At 39.6% G+C, this 17,742-nt stretch overlaps 1 protein-coding gene across 5 annotated transcripts in view; it reads right to left on the bottom strand.

Annotated features, from left to right (window-relative positions):
- Nucleotides 1–7,860: 7,860 nt before the first annotated feature.
- CELSR1 (cadherin EGF LAG seven-pass G-type receptor 1) overlaps nt 7,861–17,742 on the bottom strand; it is a 101,042-nt gene continuing 91,160 nt past the window's right edge. For 2 of the 5 annotated variants that reach the window (XM_072147099.1, XM_072147102.1), the window contains 11 exons: nt 17,353–17,527; nt 16,536–16,648; nt 16,126–16,205; nt 15,815–15,941; nt 15,216–15,341; nt 14,725–14,858; nt 13,469–13,572; nt 13,198–13,365; nt 12,831–13,073; nt 11,103–11,367; nt 7,861–9,947 (listed from right to left, as the gene is read on the bottom strand). In XM_072147099.1, the coding sequence (XP_072003200.1) occupies nt 9,923–9,947; nt 11,103–11,367; nt 12,831–13,073; nt 13,198–13,365; nt 13,469–13,572; nt 14,725–14,858; nt 15,216–15,341; nt 15,815–15,941; nt 16,126–16,205; nt 16,536–16,648; nt 17,353–17,527 (1,560 nt within the window). In that variant the 3' untranslated portion in view covers nt 7,861–9,922. The remainder of the gene's footprint in view (nt 9,948–11,102; nt 11,368–12,830; nt 13,074–13,197; nt 13,366–13,468; nt 13,573–14,724; nt 14,859–15,215; nt 15,342–15,814; nt 15,942–16,125; nt 16,206–16,535; nt 16,649–17,352; nt 17,528–17,742) is intronic. The other 3 variants (XM_072147101.1, XM_072147103.1, XM_072147100.1) reach the window with 2 other exon arrangements.

Below are 17,742 nucleotides of genomic sequence, written 5' to 3'. Positions count from 1 at the left end.
CTATTCATTGCTACCCTCCCTTGATACCCAACCCTGGTGGGACTCACCACATATGCCTACACCAGTGTTGTGCCTGCAAACAGCACAACCAAAAATGGAGAGTACAAAACCTCACCTATTTACATACCCCCAACCTACCAAGGATAATCGTGAGCTAGGTAGCGCTATTTCTCTCTGTATTTCCCCCTTTTTATTTCCCCAATACCTTCGGATGACACTTATGAGCGGGTAATCTGAAATGGGGAGACTGGGTTCAGGAAATTGAGAGGTGAGGGCATGTCGCTGTTGCAGATAGCTATGGAACCGGTTATGAAGTATATCATGTCTTTCCCTGAGTTGTTCAAACACAAAAGTACATTGGGGCTTATTAACTAAGGGTCCCGTGGCTGCATTTCTGTTGGGTTTTCTGAAGTTTTTCAGGGGATCGCGTGACAGGTATTTAAAGGACATTGTGTCTCATGCGCTCGGATTTTGGTGCATCAGGGCCGACTTTCATGCCACAGAAAATGGGGGGCGGGCCCTCGGACGAACCGACTGAGTAAAATTGTGTTGCAAGCCAAGCACTTACATGAAAAACTAAGTTGATTGGAGAGGGGAAAATCAACCCCTTAAAGACCACCGTAAAAACCGGAAGCTGAGGGTACCTATACTGATGCACTGGGTTTCTACGGCAAAGCATTGGCACTAACGTCTGGGATCAAAAAAGCTTAGATTTGGGTTGGCCTGTTTTTGTAATGTGTATGGGGGGGGGGGGGTGGAGAGATATTAGGTTATTTACCAATATACATCTATTAAAAGTTCTACTCCGCTTTCCTGAAGTGAAGACGCCTGTCTTTTACCTCGTCAGCCAGACATTCCTGATCATAACATGGCTGCAGATGGAGGGTGAAGAAGGAGATGTCAGCTCCCCCCCCCCCCCAGATACACTGGATAAAGACTATTTCTCTTTATGTGTTTCTTATTTCTCTGTGACAAAACAACAAAATGCCTGCTAAACTCCCTGACTCTTTGAAACTTCACTAGCTAGTAGCCATGTGTCAAGATTAGATAAGTTGTGTACCTGTAAGAAATAACAAAACAGCAAAAACACATTATGCAACGTATGCATTAGGAGCTGATCAGTAACCTATCAAATGTATTACACTATTGTAGTAACCAATCAGAAGTTGGATTGAAAATGTACTAATCAGAGGTTTTATTTTAATAGCCAATCATAAGCTACTGTTCAAGTGTAACCAATCATGCTAATAATAAATACGTTACACCGTGCTTAAAGATGTATAAATAAAGGGGTTTGACCCCTACCCCTGCCTGTTGAGCTCTGTTATTCCTCCGTCGCGACATCATACACCTACTGCTTGTGACCAGAACCCCTGTGTGGCGGACCTCAACTGCTTCAACAAGGGTCATGTGATCTCTAACTGTCCATGAACGATTGTCCTTCCAGGTCCTTGATCTTATAGTCATGAATACTATTGTGAAGGGAGAAACCTCAAGATTATGCCTATTAGTAGGTTGTTTGTGTGCACAAAATACATTTATTAACCTTTAATCATGTGATCATATAACGGTCTACAACTACTGTGAAATGCCTAGCTCTGGATGGTGCCGCATCTTCACAGAGATGAGATTTTATACCATACTTTTGTCTTGTTGATTTCTTTCAACTCTTTAACCCCTAGCTGTAGCTCCCCGCACTGCCCGGGATAGAAAATAACTGCTCTTAGCTATATTAAAATAGAATGGGTTAACAAAAAATATTTTATATGTATCTATCTCTCTCTCTGGGTCTCTGTCTCTGACTAACTGTCTCCAACCTTCTCTGTCTCTGACCATCTCTTTGAGTGACTGTCTCTGACCGTCTCAGCACCTACCGACCTCTTTAGCTGACGGTCATGCGGGTGCCGATCATCTCCATGGCAGCCCTGGGACCCCAGGGCTGCCTTGTCTGACTGCTGCTGGGTCGGACCCAGCAGTGCAGCTGCCAGCCTATGCATTTTCATTTACATCAGTATGGCAGAGTATTACTTTGAACAAGTGATCAGATGATCACTTGTTCAAGTCCTAGTGAGGGACAAAAAAAAGTGTAAGTAAAAAAAAAAATGTAATTTTTTTAATATACTAAATAAAAGTCCCATAAATGCTCCAAATAACAAAAAAAACTCCCTAACACAATTAAACATGAAATTCACATTTTGTCCATAACTAACCGTGCAACAAAACAGAATCATTACTAAATCCGTATAGTATCATAGTATATAAGGCTGGAAGGAGACGCAAGTCCATCAAGTCCAACCTTCAAGAATTAAATAAATGTTTTATCCCCATAACCCGTGATATTTTTTCTCTCCAGAAAGTCATCCAGGCCTCTCTTGAACATGTACATAGAGTCGGCCATAACAACCTCCTGCGGCAGAGAGTTCCACAGTCTCACTGCTCTTACAGTAAAGAACCTTTGTCTATGGTGATGGTAGAATCGCCTCTCCTCTAGGCGTAGAGGATGCCCCCTTGTCCTGGTATTTGTACATTGTAATGAGGTCTCCCCTCAGTCGTCTTTTTTCTAAACTGAATAATCCCAAATTTTGTAATCTGTCATTGTATTCTAGTCCCCCCATTCCCCTAATAATCCTGGTTGCTCTCCTCTGCACCCGTTCCAGCTCTATTATATCCTTTTTATACACTGGTGCCCAAAACTGTAGACAATAATCCATGTGTGGTCTGACCAGGGATTTGTATAAGGGCAGAACTATGTCTTTATCATGAGAATCTATTCCTCTCTTGATACATCCCATTATTTTTTTTGCTTTAGCAGCAGCCGCCTGGCTCTGGTCACTAAAATTAAGTTTACCATCCACCAATACCCCCAAGTCCTTTTCAGCTTCAGTTTTACTAAGTAATTGACCGTTTAGAACATAATTATACTTTAAGGTCTTCCCTTAGTTGATGAAAATTTGCCCTCCTGAAGTTTAGAGTGTTGGTTGCCCCTTCACTAACATGCTTAGTAAAGCGTAATACAAAATCAATGATATTATGATCACTATTCCCCAGGTTCCCCCCAACCTGTAGTTTTGATACCCTATCAGGTCTGTTGGTAAGGATAAGGTCCAGCAGTGCCCCCCCTCTTGTTGGCTCCAGGACTAGTTGCGACAGGTAATTGTCTTTTGTTGTTGACAAGAACCTGCTACCTTTGAAGGACCTGCAGGTTTCTGCCCCCCAGTCAATATCTGGGTAATTGAAGTCCCCCATGATAAGTACTTCACCATGCTTTGAAGCCGCATCCATTTCACTTATCAGCATTTCCTCTGTTGCCTCCATTATATTTGGAGCCTTATAACAAACCCCTAGTAATATTTTATTATTCTTTTTCCCTCCTCTTATCTCCACCCATAGGGACTCCACATTTGCGTTACTGATGTCATCTCGCAGGACGGGCTTGAGGCAAGAATTCACATATAAACAAACCCCTCCCCCTTTTTTATTTATACGATCCTTTCTAAAAAGACTATAACCATCTATAGTAACAGCCCAGTCGTAGCTACTGTCCAGCCATGTCTCGCTGATACCCACTATATCATATTTCCGTTCCAACATCAAGAGTTCCAGTTCCTCCATTTTGTTTGTGAGGCTTCTGGCATTTGTGTACATACACTTTATATGGTTTTCCCTGTCCGTATTCCTTTTGTCCTTATTCCCCAATCTCATTCCAGCCCCCCTTCCTCCCCCATGGATTATGACTCTTCCCAGCTCTCTATGTACACCGTCTATTTGCCCTGCACAAGTGTAATTGCCCTCCCCCCAGGTCTCTAGTTTAAACACTCCTCCAACCTTCTAGCCATTTTTTCCCCTAAAACAGCGGCCCCCTCCCCATTGAGGTGCAGCCCATCCCTACTGTAGAGCCTGTAGCCCACAGAAAAGTCAGCCCAGTTCTCTATGAACCCAAACCCCTCCTTCCTACACCAACTTTTGAGCCACTTATTTACCTCTTTGATCTCCCGCTGCCTTTCTGGTGTGGCACGTGGTACAGGCAGTATTTCGGAGAAAATTACCTTTGAGGTCCTTGCCCTGAGCTTATGGCCTAAATCTCTGAAATCATTTTTAAGGACCTTCCACCTACCTGTTACTTTGTCATTAGTGCCAATGTGGACCATGACCGCTGGTTCCTCACCAGCCCCTCCCAGTAATCCGTCAACCCGATCCGCAACATGCCGAACCCGAGCACCCGGCAAACAACACACTGTTCGGTATGCACGGTCTTTGTGACAGATTGCCCTATGTGTTCCCCTAATAATCGAATCTCCCACTACCAGCACCTGTCTGACCTTGCCTGTGCTCCCATTACCCTTCTTACTGGAGCAGACAGTCCCCTGGTTACTAGCGGCCATGTCTTGCTGCAACATTGCTACCCCAGAGCTGATATCCCCCTCATCCGCCAGCCTGGCAAACTTATTGGGGTGCACCAGATCAGGACTAGACTCCCTACAACTCTTCCCTCTACCCCGCCTTCTACATGTTACCCAACTAGCTGCCCCCTCATTCTGCACCTCCATACTTCCCTCCCCACAGCCATCTTCCCCAGAGAGTTTGTGCTCCAGGAGCAGCAAACTTCGTTCCATATTATCAATTGCCCGCAGCCTTGAAACTTGCTCATTTAGATCCAGAATCTGGGCTTCCAGATGAGCAATTTTCACACACCCCACACAGCAGTATTCCCCCTCGAACGGCTGTTCAAGGAAAGCATACATGGCACAGGATGTACACCGTGTAGCAATGCCACTTATGGAGTCCATTATTCTAATGGGGATTACAATAGAAATATGCACAGAAAGAAGAATTTACAGTCAAAGTAACACAAAACACAGCAGTTACCTGCTAAAGTCCCTCAAACTTAAGTCACACTTAAGACACTGCACACACTTGGAATCAATGCACACTCGCCGCCAAGCTCACACAGTCGCTTTGCTAATGCTTTTTTTAAAGTTTTTTTTTAAAGTTATCTGCCACAAAAATCTGCAGAGCTCACTGCACAAGATCTGGCTGCAAACCACCAAACAAACTGACCACAGAAGTATATAAAGGCTGCTAATTAGATAGCCACACCCCACTATTAATTAGGCAGCACCTGTGACTATACTGTCTAGATAAGCAAGGTGACTGCCTCCCTATACCCCCCACACAATATACAGATTATGCAAGTAAAATACCTTCAGATCTACTTGGTTGCAATAAAAATCACACAATGAATATCAGGAAATAAAAATGTAGATGCACTTATCTATTTGTTGCTGGATCCAAAAAGTACTCCTTCCCTTAAACCTAAGTCACACTTAAGAAACTGCACACACTTGGGATCAGTGCACACTCGCCGCCAAGCTCACACACTCGCTTTGCTAATGCTTTTTTTAAAGTTATCTGCCACAAAAATCTGCAGAGCTCACTGCACAAGATCTGGCTGTGAACGGCTTAAAAATAAAAAAAATTGCAAAAATTATCATTTTTGCGCATCCAACCAAACAAAAAAAAAGAAACATTTAGTCCTGCATGATACCAATAAAAAGTAGAACTCTTACAGCAAACACTAACAAAATAATAAAAATATTACACATAGTAGACGCCAATACAAAATCAAGGGAGTTTTCTCTCCAAATGAGCTTTTATTGTGTAGAAGTCAAACATTATAACGCTATATAAATGGGATATCACCATAACCGTACTGGCCCATAGAACAAAAGTAACATGTTATCTATGCTATTTGGTGTATAAAACACACAAAAAAATGTAAAAATCAATTACTCAATAGATTTTTTTTTGAGTCTCTACTCCAAAAATACTAATAAAGGGGTACTGTGCCCCCAAATATAGTGTTACTGCAATCCTTGAGGAGTATAGTTTTTAAAATGAGTGCAGACTTTGGAGGTTTTTACTGCCCTGCTATATTAGGGGCTCAGCCAATGGGACATAGCACCTGAAATCTGTTCCAGCAAATAGACGCTTATTCCCTTCCGAGCCACACTGTGAATCCATACAGCAGTGTGTGATCGCGTGTGGCATATTACTGCATTCAGGAGAGACTGGGTAAAAAACTATGGGGGGGGGGGGTTACTTATTTAACCCCTTTTAAAAATAAAAATTTAGGAGCCAAAGCAAAATTTTTCACTACATGAGCCAATGTAAATACTTTCTATAAAACATCTGTAGTGTTAAAAAGCTCAATATCAAAGTAGATAAATTCTCTGTGTGGCGTAGATTCCAAAATAGGATCACTTATAGGGGGGTTCACTGTTCTTGTAGCTCAGGAACTTATATATACTGTATAATGGCACCTGAAAACAACAATCAAAATCTTCCATCTAAAAGCTCAATGCCTCCTTCCGTTCTGTTCTCTGCTGTGGGCCCTAAAGTAGTTTACATTGGGGTATTTTCCTACTCATAAGAAACTGCACAATAAAATTTGATATGTGTTTTCTCATTCTATCCTTCATAAATGTGTAAATTTTAGGACTAAATAATCAAAAAATTTAAATTTGGAAAAAAGTTTTTCCAACTGTAAGCTTCCTAACGTCCTAATAAAATCAAGATAAAGCAGACATATGGGTAATGTAAGTTAGCAACCAATTTGGGCAGTAAGAATAACTGTATGATGAGCATAACATTGAGAAATCATCAAAATAGGAAATTTTTTTTCCAAATTTTCATTGAATTTCTATTTTGTTTTACAAAATAGAAATGCAATCCAGTTCAACTAAAATATAGCATTAATGTAAAGTACAACAAGTCATGAAAAAACAGGTAAATAAACAGGTAGATTTGAAAAATCGGTGAAAATTAGTCCTTAAGGAGTTAAATAGCTAATTGATGAGATTTTATTAACCCTTTCTTTGTGAGGAAAAGAAAATCATTAATTCTAGTTCAGGGTAAAAATTTGTTTGTTTTTGCATCACCATGTTCTAAAAAGGCATAACATTTCAAATTTTTTTTGTAAATGGAGCTGTTTTGGGGGCCTGTTTTTTGTGTTTTTTTTTGCTGTACTTTTTATTGGTATCATATTGGGGTAAATGTAACTTTTTGATCACTTTTTATTGTTTTATTTTTACGAGGTTGGATGTGAAAATATCATACCCAATATGTTTTGTTTTGTAATAATTTTCACTTTTTTTGTAAGATTTGATTTTTGTATCTGATGGGGATCTTTTTACATTATTTATTTTTTTGTATTAATTTAATATATTAATATATATTATAATGTAATATACTGCAATACAAATGTATTAGTTGCTGAGACGCACATGTACATCGGGATGAGGCAACCGACCACATTTCCCTACGTACATGTACATCTTAATGCATCAAGGGGTTATACAAAAAAAATGTGTAATTAATAAAAATATCCTATCAAGTTAGTCTTGCATGTCATGAAAAATAAGCAAACAATGTAATGATATGTAAAGCTGTTCCAAAGATGTGTGCAGTGTAGTTCATTCGAATGGAGTGACTCCAAAGCATGAATGCTGCCCCTATATTCATCTTATGAGAAACTATTAAACAGGGCGGAGCACTATACTTGGCTTCTCTTTTAAAGTCTCATATAAGTGAACTTAGTGGCAGCTCATGTGTGACATCTATGCTCTTGTAAGCCTAGACCGGACTGCAGAGATCAGACAATTTTTATCTATTCAATTATTGTGGTTCACCCCTTTAACAAGGTGTTGCATACTCACAAATGGCTGACCTGGGAAAACTGGGACCACTTATCAGTTCTAACCAACATTAAGGTTATTCAATTGTAGACTAAGAATAAGAAACTTCAACATATACATTTCACTGGTAAAATTTACAATCCATAAATAAATGACCAAGACACAATGACAGGTTGAACATTTTAATTTACCATTCCATCTTATCAGTTCAGTTTTTCCAGTGTTTTGTACATCAATAAATACATGTAAAAAAATCCAGTGTCTAGTATTTGCCATAAAAATAATTTTAAAAATGAAAAAGAAACACCTTGCCAATATTTAACACTTATTTGCCTTTCCAAACATTGAGCAGGGTCAGAATGTACATTCTACAAATCGCTCGCCCTCCAGAGTAGATGCCACCACAAACCTGGTGATTCCATAAATAAACTGATGTAGTATTGTCGAATGGACGGGGAGGATTCACAGGTCACAAGGTTGAGACTGAGACACACTCATGGAGGGATGAGAGATAAATTAGTGACTTGCTATAAGGCACTTTACTGACACCAGACATCTACTACACGTGTAGTAGCTGTGTTCTAACGCTCACAAGTCCATGGCCCCTATATTACAGATAACATGAGTAAAGTTCACAAAGAAGAACTTAAAAAATCCCCTTTAATATAATGTCATCATTTAATCCACTCCTATCCCACAATGCTGCCAAATCAATGGGACTTATTCTAATAAATCTCATCAATGTCTCACCAATGTGCCCCAGGAGCAGCCATTCCTCTGGCTATAAAAAGGCCTTACAGTATGCACAATGACCCCAGGAACTATAAACCCCACCCCTTTGGTTAATTTCAACCCTCATCTGAAAATGAAAGAGAATGTGGAAATTTCTTTTTGTGTTTACTCATGTTTAGGTTAATGTTTCTTGCTATGTCCTTTGTAGACAGGGGTTTTCTAGTGAAGATGTTATGGTCCACTTTTTCACGTGCAGCACATTACAAAGTTTTCGAGCTATTTATAAGTCCATGAAGCTAGCCTGAATGTGGGAGATCTTCTACGTTGTATTGTTGGCTACATTGTATTCGACTAAAAATTGAAAAATGAAAATGGCTCCATCCCAAACCAATTCAGTAACACAGAATGACATTCAGTTATTGGACAATTCTGAAGAAGATGGGATGTTTCTGGGAAGAGTAGGTTCCCGTTAGCCCACACTCCCACTATCCAGTCCACAATGTATTCTTGTACATGTTGGTGTCAAGTATGATGATCCCAAACATGTTTTGTGGGGGATTTTTGGTGGAGAACATATTCCATCTGTCCAATGACATGGATAGACATTTGTAAAAGGCCTTAAATCCCAACAAATTATTATTAAGGAAGGCAAACATTGTGAAGTGATTGTAATGACAAAAAGAACAATTACTTGGCAGCGCATTTACATGATTTGTTTAGTCTTGACTTAGGGCACAGGTTTGTAAAACAATCAACATTACAGTTTCAGTTTAAAATAAAAAAAAGATGAATTTTGTGAAAAATAAAATGTTAAAATTCAAGTAACATTGTGCAATCTTAATATAAAAATATCTCATCAGCAGGTCTCGGAGTATCAAAGAAACAAACTAGTTCTAGTGTAAAATTTACAAAAAGAGCCTTTTTTAAGTCTTCATACAAAATATATATAAAAAATTATCTACAGTCAGTGTTATAGATTTATACATTGGGTGAGATTTTAAGACACATTATAATGTGGTGAAATGAATGAAGGGCACTTGGTGTCAGAATCCGATGCATATTGTTCAGTAGGCTTGTCACATTGTGACAACACACAAGCAAATTAGCACCGACCTGGCCCCGGAGGAAAGGGCCGCCTGTATGATGCCGATTTCTACACAGTAGTCCCACTGTATTTACATTAGTTGTTAGCTTAGTCTCCTCTGTAATGTATGGCTCTGGGTATCCCCCAGTCTCTACTGATGTCCTTCTCATCCAGGGCAACAGAAGCTTTCTCGTTGACAGACATTTGGCACTGGGTGCTGATAGCACAGCCATCTGATATATATGTATATTAGGAAGCAGTCACAAGTCTGCCATATTAGGTAATTGCATTAGCAACAATAAATCCTCAACCGTGACACTTGTGCTTTTCTGTATTATCCCGGGTGTTGAGGGCATCACAAGCTTGGGGTGAGGTTCCCGGTCACTGCCAGTCTTCACGGTTTCCTGATGATTCAAATTGAAGTTTCATTACTGCCACTGTTCATGAAAGAAGGGATCATGCAGGGTTAGGGTTAGCAAAGAACTTGATAAGTATATGATGTTAGTTGGTTATGCAAATGTCCAAGGAAGGAAAGTGTTTACAGAACAAAAATACATACAGAACCCTACTGTCCATACATGGTCAGCTGATAGTAAGGCTATATAGGCTTTACTACCACCTTCCCCAATAAAAAAAAAAGACAAGGTCTCATTATTGCACCGATTGTGTTAGGGCTGATTTTCAATGAAAGAAAAATCTACATATCCATATCTAATATATTCATCATTTGGAACATCATCAGAACTCTCCACACCCTGAATCCAGTGTGAATTCCATGTGACTGTTGACTTTAGAATCATTGGCCATAGCTTCTCATGTCTAGCAATGGCACTTTCCATGTAGCTGATTGTAGCACACTGCACCTGTCAGCTCCCTCCTTCTCCTTAGATGACAGGCTGGAGGGGACACATATCAAAGAGCTATAACTTGTGTACCACGACACCAAGAAACAGAGTTATGTTGTCATTTTAAAGAGGAGAATCTCTTCTTAACAGTCAGGAGTACACACAAATTACACAGTGGATATCTCTGGTTGTGTGGCACCTACATTTCTGGTTCTAGTCTTATCTTCAGGGAAACATGGTAGTGATGTGGAATACATTGTTTTACAAATTATATTGCTATATGTTCAAATCTGACATCAGGGAAACCAAGCTTGTTACCCTATAAAATAATGGGTTTGCTTGCCAAAACTTGATAAACAGGACAGGTAAGAAGTTCAGTAGAAAACAGGTGAATGTAAAAACCATAATTGTTTATACAGTGTAATATGTTATTAGCACTGAGGTGGTTAGGGTGGATGGATAACATACTTGCCTATACATGCCATCTGAACAGAGACATTATTTGTACATAATTTGTTTAGTCAGTGCTGTATTTACCATACTGACAACCATGGCTTAGATATTTCTATAGCAGGTCTTTTTACACACATTGGGGCCGCATTCAGAGGACCATTGTGGGAATGTACATCGGCCAGATAAAAGTCCCCATAGATGCCTTTAAATGCCCAAGCCTGGTACGGTGAACACGTTTGCTCACCATACTGGCTACAAAAAAGATAGAGCATGCCAGTGATTTACTATACTTACTCCGAATCTGAAGTTTCACCATTTGTAGGTGCCACCTGCACACTCATTGCTATGCCGTTGAGGTGTTCTCGAGAATGGTCTCTCCGTGAATTTTTGAGGGTTATTGCATTATCGGTTACTGGACGGACACCATCATTTGAACATACAGAGGAAGTCCTTGATGAGATTGTACTTTGATTATAGTCTGCCAATTTCTCCCGTAGACGATTTTTCATGTTCTTGTCAGTCAGAGGTGGTGGGTACGTGACTTTGTTTTTCAGAATTCCTAATAAAAACAATGCAAACATTAACAAGGTCAGGGGTGCCTAAAATCCCAGTTTTAGCAGCAGTATTGTAGTATAATGGGATGCAAGTTCATAGATAATCCTAGATGCGCGTTACCATTGACTGTTGAAGACTTGATCACTTCCTCTCTTTTCACATCATTCTTAAAGGGGTATTCCAGGATTCAGCATAATTCATGTTCAAATGGGTCATTAAATTATAAGCTAATATGTAATTAGTTGTCATTTAAAATTTTGCTCCTCTTAGCAGAAAAATGTTCTGGACATACACTATGATGGAGAATTACAATTCTACTGGCCCTTTAATCAGTCCTGTGACTTTTTCCCAGTGGAGAAGACACAGGACAGGATCACAAGTCACGATCACAAGTCACAAGTCCCTAACACATGTCCTTCACTGGCTGGGCAGGTTCGTGATCATAACCATGTTGTAGTCGGTTGGTTGCAGTGCATCCAGTACGGCCAATGCTGTAGTGAGACCCATTTGAGTGAGGCAATGTGCAGTCATGGCAGACACATCATTACTATGGTAACAGAGCAGGACACAAGAGGGAGGACCTGAATTGCAGGATCATGGGAGTTGTAGTTGTAGATGATGGCCATCTTGGAGATAGCTCTTTAGAAAGCCCAGAATATTTTTTAAAAAAATTTAACCTCAGTTTTGTGATTAATGACACTGGCTTTTGTTGTATTCATTTATAGCATTATGGGTTTTTGCATTAGACATTCATATTCCCAGAAAACCCATTTAAAAGCAGTATTCCACCATGCCTGAATTGAATTGAAACTAATTTGGTATAAAGCATTGTGGCAGTGGCCGGGTGGGCATGGCCGGTGGGTGGTAGATATCTGAGCATAACATATGCAGGCCGCTGCAAAGAAGCAGGGCACGGTACTAACGGGTGGCAGTGTGAGACAAAGGGAGGGGTGCAGGTAGTAAGTATAAGTATTTATCAGCCCCCCCCCCCCCCAACAACCTGGACAACCCCTTTAAAGTTACAAATTTGAAAAAGACAGTGGGTGGCTCAGGGAGAGTAAGTCACGTATGGCTAAAACAAACCTCCGATAACGCTATCTAACACCGCTGCAGAGTACAATAGAAACGCCGGACCGCTCTCATAGCTCAGCGGTGACTGCTGCGCGTCATGCACTGCCCCTGTCTGATCCCCTACTATTAGCAGAATGAGGAAAAGTCTCCCTTTGCTACCTACCCTGGTTGGCTTTAGAATTCCTCATTGGCTCATCTTGTGAACCACACAGAGTCCAGTAGTAGTCCAAAACTAGTTCTGTGCTCTACTTAATCCTATGGGACATCAGGTACGGCTCACATTACAAGCCAATGCAGAAGTCTAGGTAATACATGGCAGAAAACAGGGAATTTTGCAGTGAGATCATGCAATTTATTCTCTCTTTGGAATATAGAACCTGTAGGGATCAGTGTTACCTTTCCTGAGCTCTGGCTGCTGATTATTGTGATTATTGATAAGTTTGCCATCCTTGTTCTGAGCTTCATTCTCCTTGTCATGAGGGGCGTCTCCGCAGTGGTTGACCTTGTTTTCATTGTGTAGCTCTACATTTACTTTTGTCTCCACTTTTAACTTGCATTTACCCTCCTGGTCTTCACTGTCACTGGCAGTCACGCAGTCGGCAGGCCAGTAGGGTTTCACATGATTTGTAACTGAATCCACTGGAGGCAAGACAGATAAAGATATTTTAGTTCTCACATATGAAAACATACCATCAGATATCAATATAGAATTAACAGTATGACTCCTAAGTATCAGAACTACTAAATGCTGAGTGCTCCTTACCTTTTGGAGTGCTATGAACTGGTGCACGCTCATTATTTTTAGGGCTAGTTGGTTTCCACTGTTGCTCTGTTTCAATCTCTTCTTCTTCACTATCAGAAGAGTGGGATGAAGCATAGGAACTACTATGGTCATCGAGGGACAGCTCACTGTCTGAGTCTGAATCCTGCCCTGTAAATAAGAGGAATGAGCAATGGTGACTATGGGTTGCCATATGGGTTGCATATATATTATGCAGTAACGCAGATTTTATATAATGACCCAGATTCCTCACCATGAGAGTGTGAACGGCTTCTGTGAAATATGGCAGCATCCACTTCTGTTACACCAGCACGGGTATGTCCTGAAGATAAGCTAAGCTTCTGAGCCGCTTCATCCCTGTATTTTGCAACCATTGTAGAATACATGAAAATATGACAGAATTAGCTGATACATGGAGCAAGAGACATATCTGTATGACCCAAAGTAAGCAAAGAAAGAGTATATATTTGTTGTATCCTATGGTATACATAGAATATACACAGAGGAGTCATTCTCTGCAACAATTCTGCAACATCTACATTGCCAGCAAGCAAGCGAAGCCCAATCAATTCAAGGAGAATATCCGAGATTAAAGCCGTCTATGTATACATGTAAATAGAAAGATGTATTAATCTACTGTATACTATGCAATAGATTAAGGCCAGAAGGAGCTGGAGATGCATTAGGCAGCACATGTAAAGGGATTTAGTACTAGCAGTTTCGACATTTCACAATGCAGCCACATGGTTTCTATGGGTAAATGTATCCTAAATGTGTTAATATTTCCTAAAGGCAGTTAATGGGTAACATACTGCAATATAATTCATTATCACATATTGGTTGCTTTCTATATTTTTGGACTAGTCTGAAAAAGCAAAATTAAGGAAAAAAACACATCCCCTAACATATGTTTAAACAAAGAATTGTTTTCCCTATAAAATAACAATTCTAACATTGTATTCTGCCAACATTGCTCCTAGAATTTATGGATAAATTGGGGGTGGGGGGGAGCATGTCTCTGCACTATCTGGCTTTGCCAAATCAGTACTGATAGTACAGTATTGTAAGGGACAGGACACATCAGCATGACAAGGGGGATGATTACGATTAGAGGAGAGACAATATGCATAAGAACTCTTATTACAAGGTTAATACTAACATTTACTAAACCTGGCATATCACAGGCTGTCACACTGTGCAGGAGAACTTCCCCCCTTGATTACAGCAGGCAAATGTAGGAGGTAAGTGCTGAGCCACCAAGTAGACCAGCTCACGCCACAATGTCATTTCAATACGGAAATGGCTAAAACATAATGATTTATGGCTGATTTATGTGTGCTGTTTGTATTATGTATTGCTGTGGCATCTTAATTTCTTTTGAGGATTAATAAAGTTATTTTATTGTATTGTAATGCATCTAATTTTACAAATTCCAGTAAAAAAACATTACAATTTTGTAGCAGATATCGAAAAGACAAGCTAAGCGCCATGCATCCGCCACCGCATTACCTGAGGATATAAGCAAGGTAGCTATTATGGCTCTTGGCTGACCTGACAGTGCTCTCCAAAGACACTGTGGATTCTCCAATGCCCGTTCTGAACATGGACTCATCCATATAGGTGTTATTGTAATTTAGTGTCCGCTGCAAATAAAAAACAACAAAATTAAATAAAACGTTTAATAAACCATGTGTATGTACTATATTGTTCAACTACTTTTTATATAGCATGCAGTAAGACTTCTCCAAAAGATCACCTCCAGAAGACCAGATGACGCGTGATATGTTTTTGGTAAAATATTATCGATAGTAGCCATCATCTTTGAGGTGAACATCCTCTTAGAACACCAATGGAAATTTAGGTAGTTTGACTGTATGTGCTATTATGTTTTCAACCAATGTCAAGCAAAAAGTAACTTTCAACTTTTTTCACCAGCACTCATCAGTATTCCAAGTGGCATCTACAGGGGGCAGTAGAGAGTTATCAATGAAATGACTTACAGTTAATAATGTGGCTCTAGTTGTTGTGCTGTCATCAGCAAGGTATTTCTTTCCAGTCAGTGTGTTCTTTAACTGCTTTCTGACTTCTTTGTTAAATACACAATGGAAAAAGAAAATAAACAGCCCCTAAAGTATGAAGAAATAGGAAAAAATGTCTATTAAATGAAGCAGAATGTTATGATGGTCGTACAATACAAATAACGGAGATATGTAATAAAACATTTTGCAAACAACACTAAATGCAAACCTAATGTTCAAGTTCAGCTTTATTCTTCAATGACCAAATTAATTTTGAAGACTAGTTTAATATAATATAGCGTTAACGGTGAATATAGTATACACTTTTGCATTGGCTTTATAAGATAGTAACAATAATGCTATAATGTGTCTTTATGAAGACACATTTTACTATATTACATAATTACATTTGCATATTGAGATTCTAGATGCTTTACACTTGTTACAGATATATAATTATCTTAAGATGTGATGTAGGAGGAACAGCGTCACAAAAGGAAATAAAATTATGCACCATAAGTAAAATTTCGATCATCTGCATGTGTGCAAAGAATGGGTGATAATAAATCTACAGCGGTTACCTGCATACAGCTGAAGATGGCAAAGAGGTAGTGAAATGTCATCACATCACTGTTGACAGCCATGAGTCCCAGTAACCATGTGGCACTGATCAGAAGCAGCAACAGGAAAGCTGTTCTAAGGGTCGATCTAGAAATATCAATAGCTTCATTAACATAACATCCATAGCACTAAAGTAAGAAATTGTGTGTTGTCGAAAACCCAGTCCCCAACATTTGTTTACTTATGATATATAATACATTATATTATTAGACCAAAAATGCATTATTCTGTATTATATGTTAAATTGCATAAAACACATATCATAACTTACAAAACTCCAGTTTTCTCAAATACCCGTTGTCTTCGTCCACATGATGTCTTCACGGCCAGAACGAAAATGACTGTATTTATCTGTACACAGAACATCATGGTAGAGCCATGTCATTGAAGTGCTTATTGTTCACATCACAGCAAATGACCCTCATGCAGATTCAAGACTATACAGCCACTTGCAATGTGCTGTTCTCTTCTAACATATTCCCAGATGCCTTGATACACTTACTAGCAAAAAGGCTCTATAGATGGATTTAGTCAGGGTCTCAAAGATTATGATGTTTTGACTTCCGTTTCAATTTTGAATATGTTATGTTTTAAATGTAGTGACCACCATCATAAACCTATGGGAGTGTTTCCACTAAAACCAAACACTTCCATCCTATAATTCATTCTAAAGATACTTACAGCAACCACAACGGCAATGGGGCCAGCAAAACTCCAGATCAGGGTGTCATGTACTGAGAGCCAGCAGAAGTCAGGGTTTCCATAACCTTGGGGATCTAGGCCCACCGCAAGCCCTGAGAAGTGAAAAAGCAAATGTCCTCCCATTATAGCAGGCAGAAAATAAAAGGGATCAATGCTCAAGACATGTGTAAGGGAAGCATGATAGACATAGCATCACACGATTAACATATAATCAATGAGACCAAATAAAATATTATATTGTAATACCACACACCTGTAGAACATTTTTTGCTTTGTTCTCTATGGTTGTAAAATAGCCTCAATCGGGTCATTCACACTGCAAACTAAACACTGTAGGTATGTGTTAGCACAGAAAGATGTGAACCCCCTGATAAAGCTCCTCTGTGCCCACATGATGTGTGTAAACATTCCAGTAAGTTACATGATTCAACCCCGGGGCACTTTCAGGACAAAGATGATCTGACTTGTAAACACTGCAGTTCTCCATCACTCAGCAACTTACAGAGTTATGTAATTCCTAAGTCAATGTTCCCAGCCATTGAACCAATATGCAGCAGAAGAAACTGTACACATATTGCCCTGCATGCAATGCTACCAGGTGTAAGAGTTACTGTACAAAGGGCGATATCACTAGTGGAATAGTGCAACCATTACAGTATCAAAGTCTAGATGGTATCAATAAAAGACAACATACAATGTGTACTTATCTGTCAATCACTCCAATAGTATAACAAATAGGTCAAAATATGGCATAACATGAAAATGAACATAAAGCATACATAGCTATGTGCTGTACCTGTAATAATGGCTGGTATCCCATAACCAATCACATAGTAGAAGCGCATATGACCAGTGTCAATGTTCCTCACTTCTGTCAGCATACGGTAAATGTGAAGCCCCTCCACAAACATCCAGGCAAATGTGCTCATATAGAAGTAATGCAGAAGGATGGCAATCACAGTGCACACAAACTGCATCAAAGAGAAAACTCCATTAAACAGGATTAAAGATGTTCCTACTGTATTATGTTTATAATGATAAGGTGCAAACTCCATTAAAAGTTCTTCCTCCTGATCAAGTCCATCAGGGTGGCAAGTATGTGCACATGTGAGATAGTAGCCAGCTCTTGTGGAAGCTTATTTACCAGGAGGGGGTGTGGGGACAATCTAAGGTATTTTACCCGGTA

This window comes from Engystomops pustulosus, chromosome 4, assembly GCF_040894005.1.
Source record: "Engystomops pustulosus chromosome 4, aEngPut4.maternal, whole genome shotgun sequence".
Classification (NCBI taxonomy): Eukaryota; Metazoa; Chordata; class Amphibia; order Anura; family Leptodactylidae; genus Engystomops; species Engystomops pustulosus.
The sequence above is the reverse complement of the archived record's forward strand: the minus strand, read 5'-3'. Positions and strand labels throughout refer to the sequence as shown.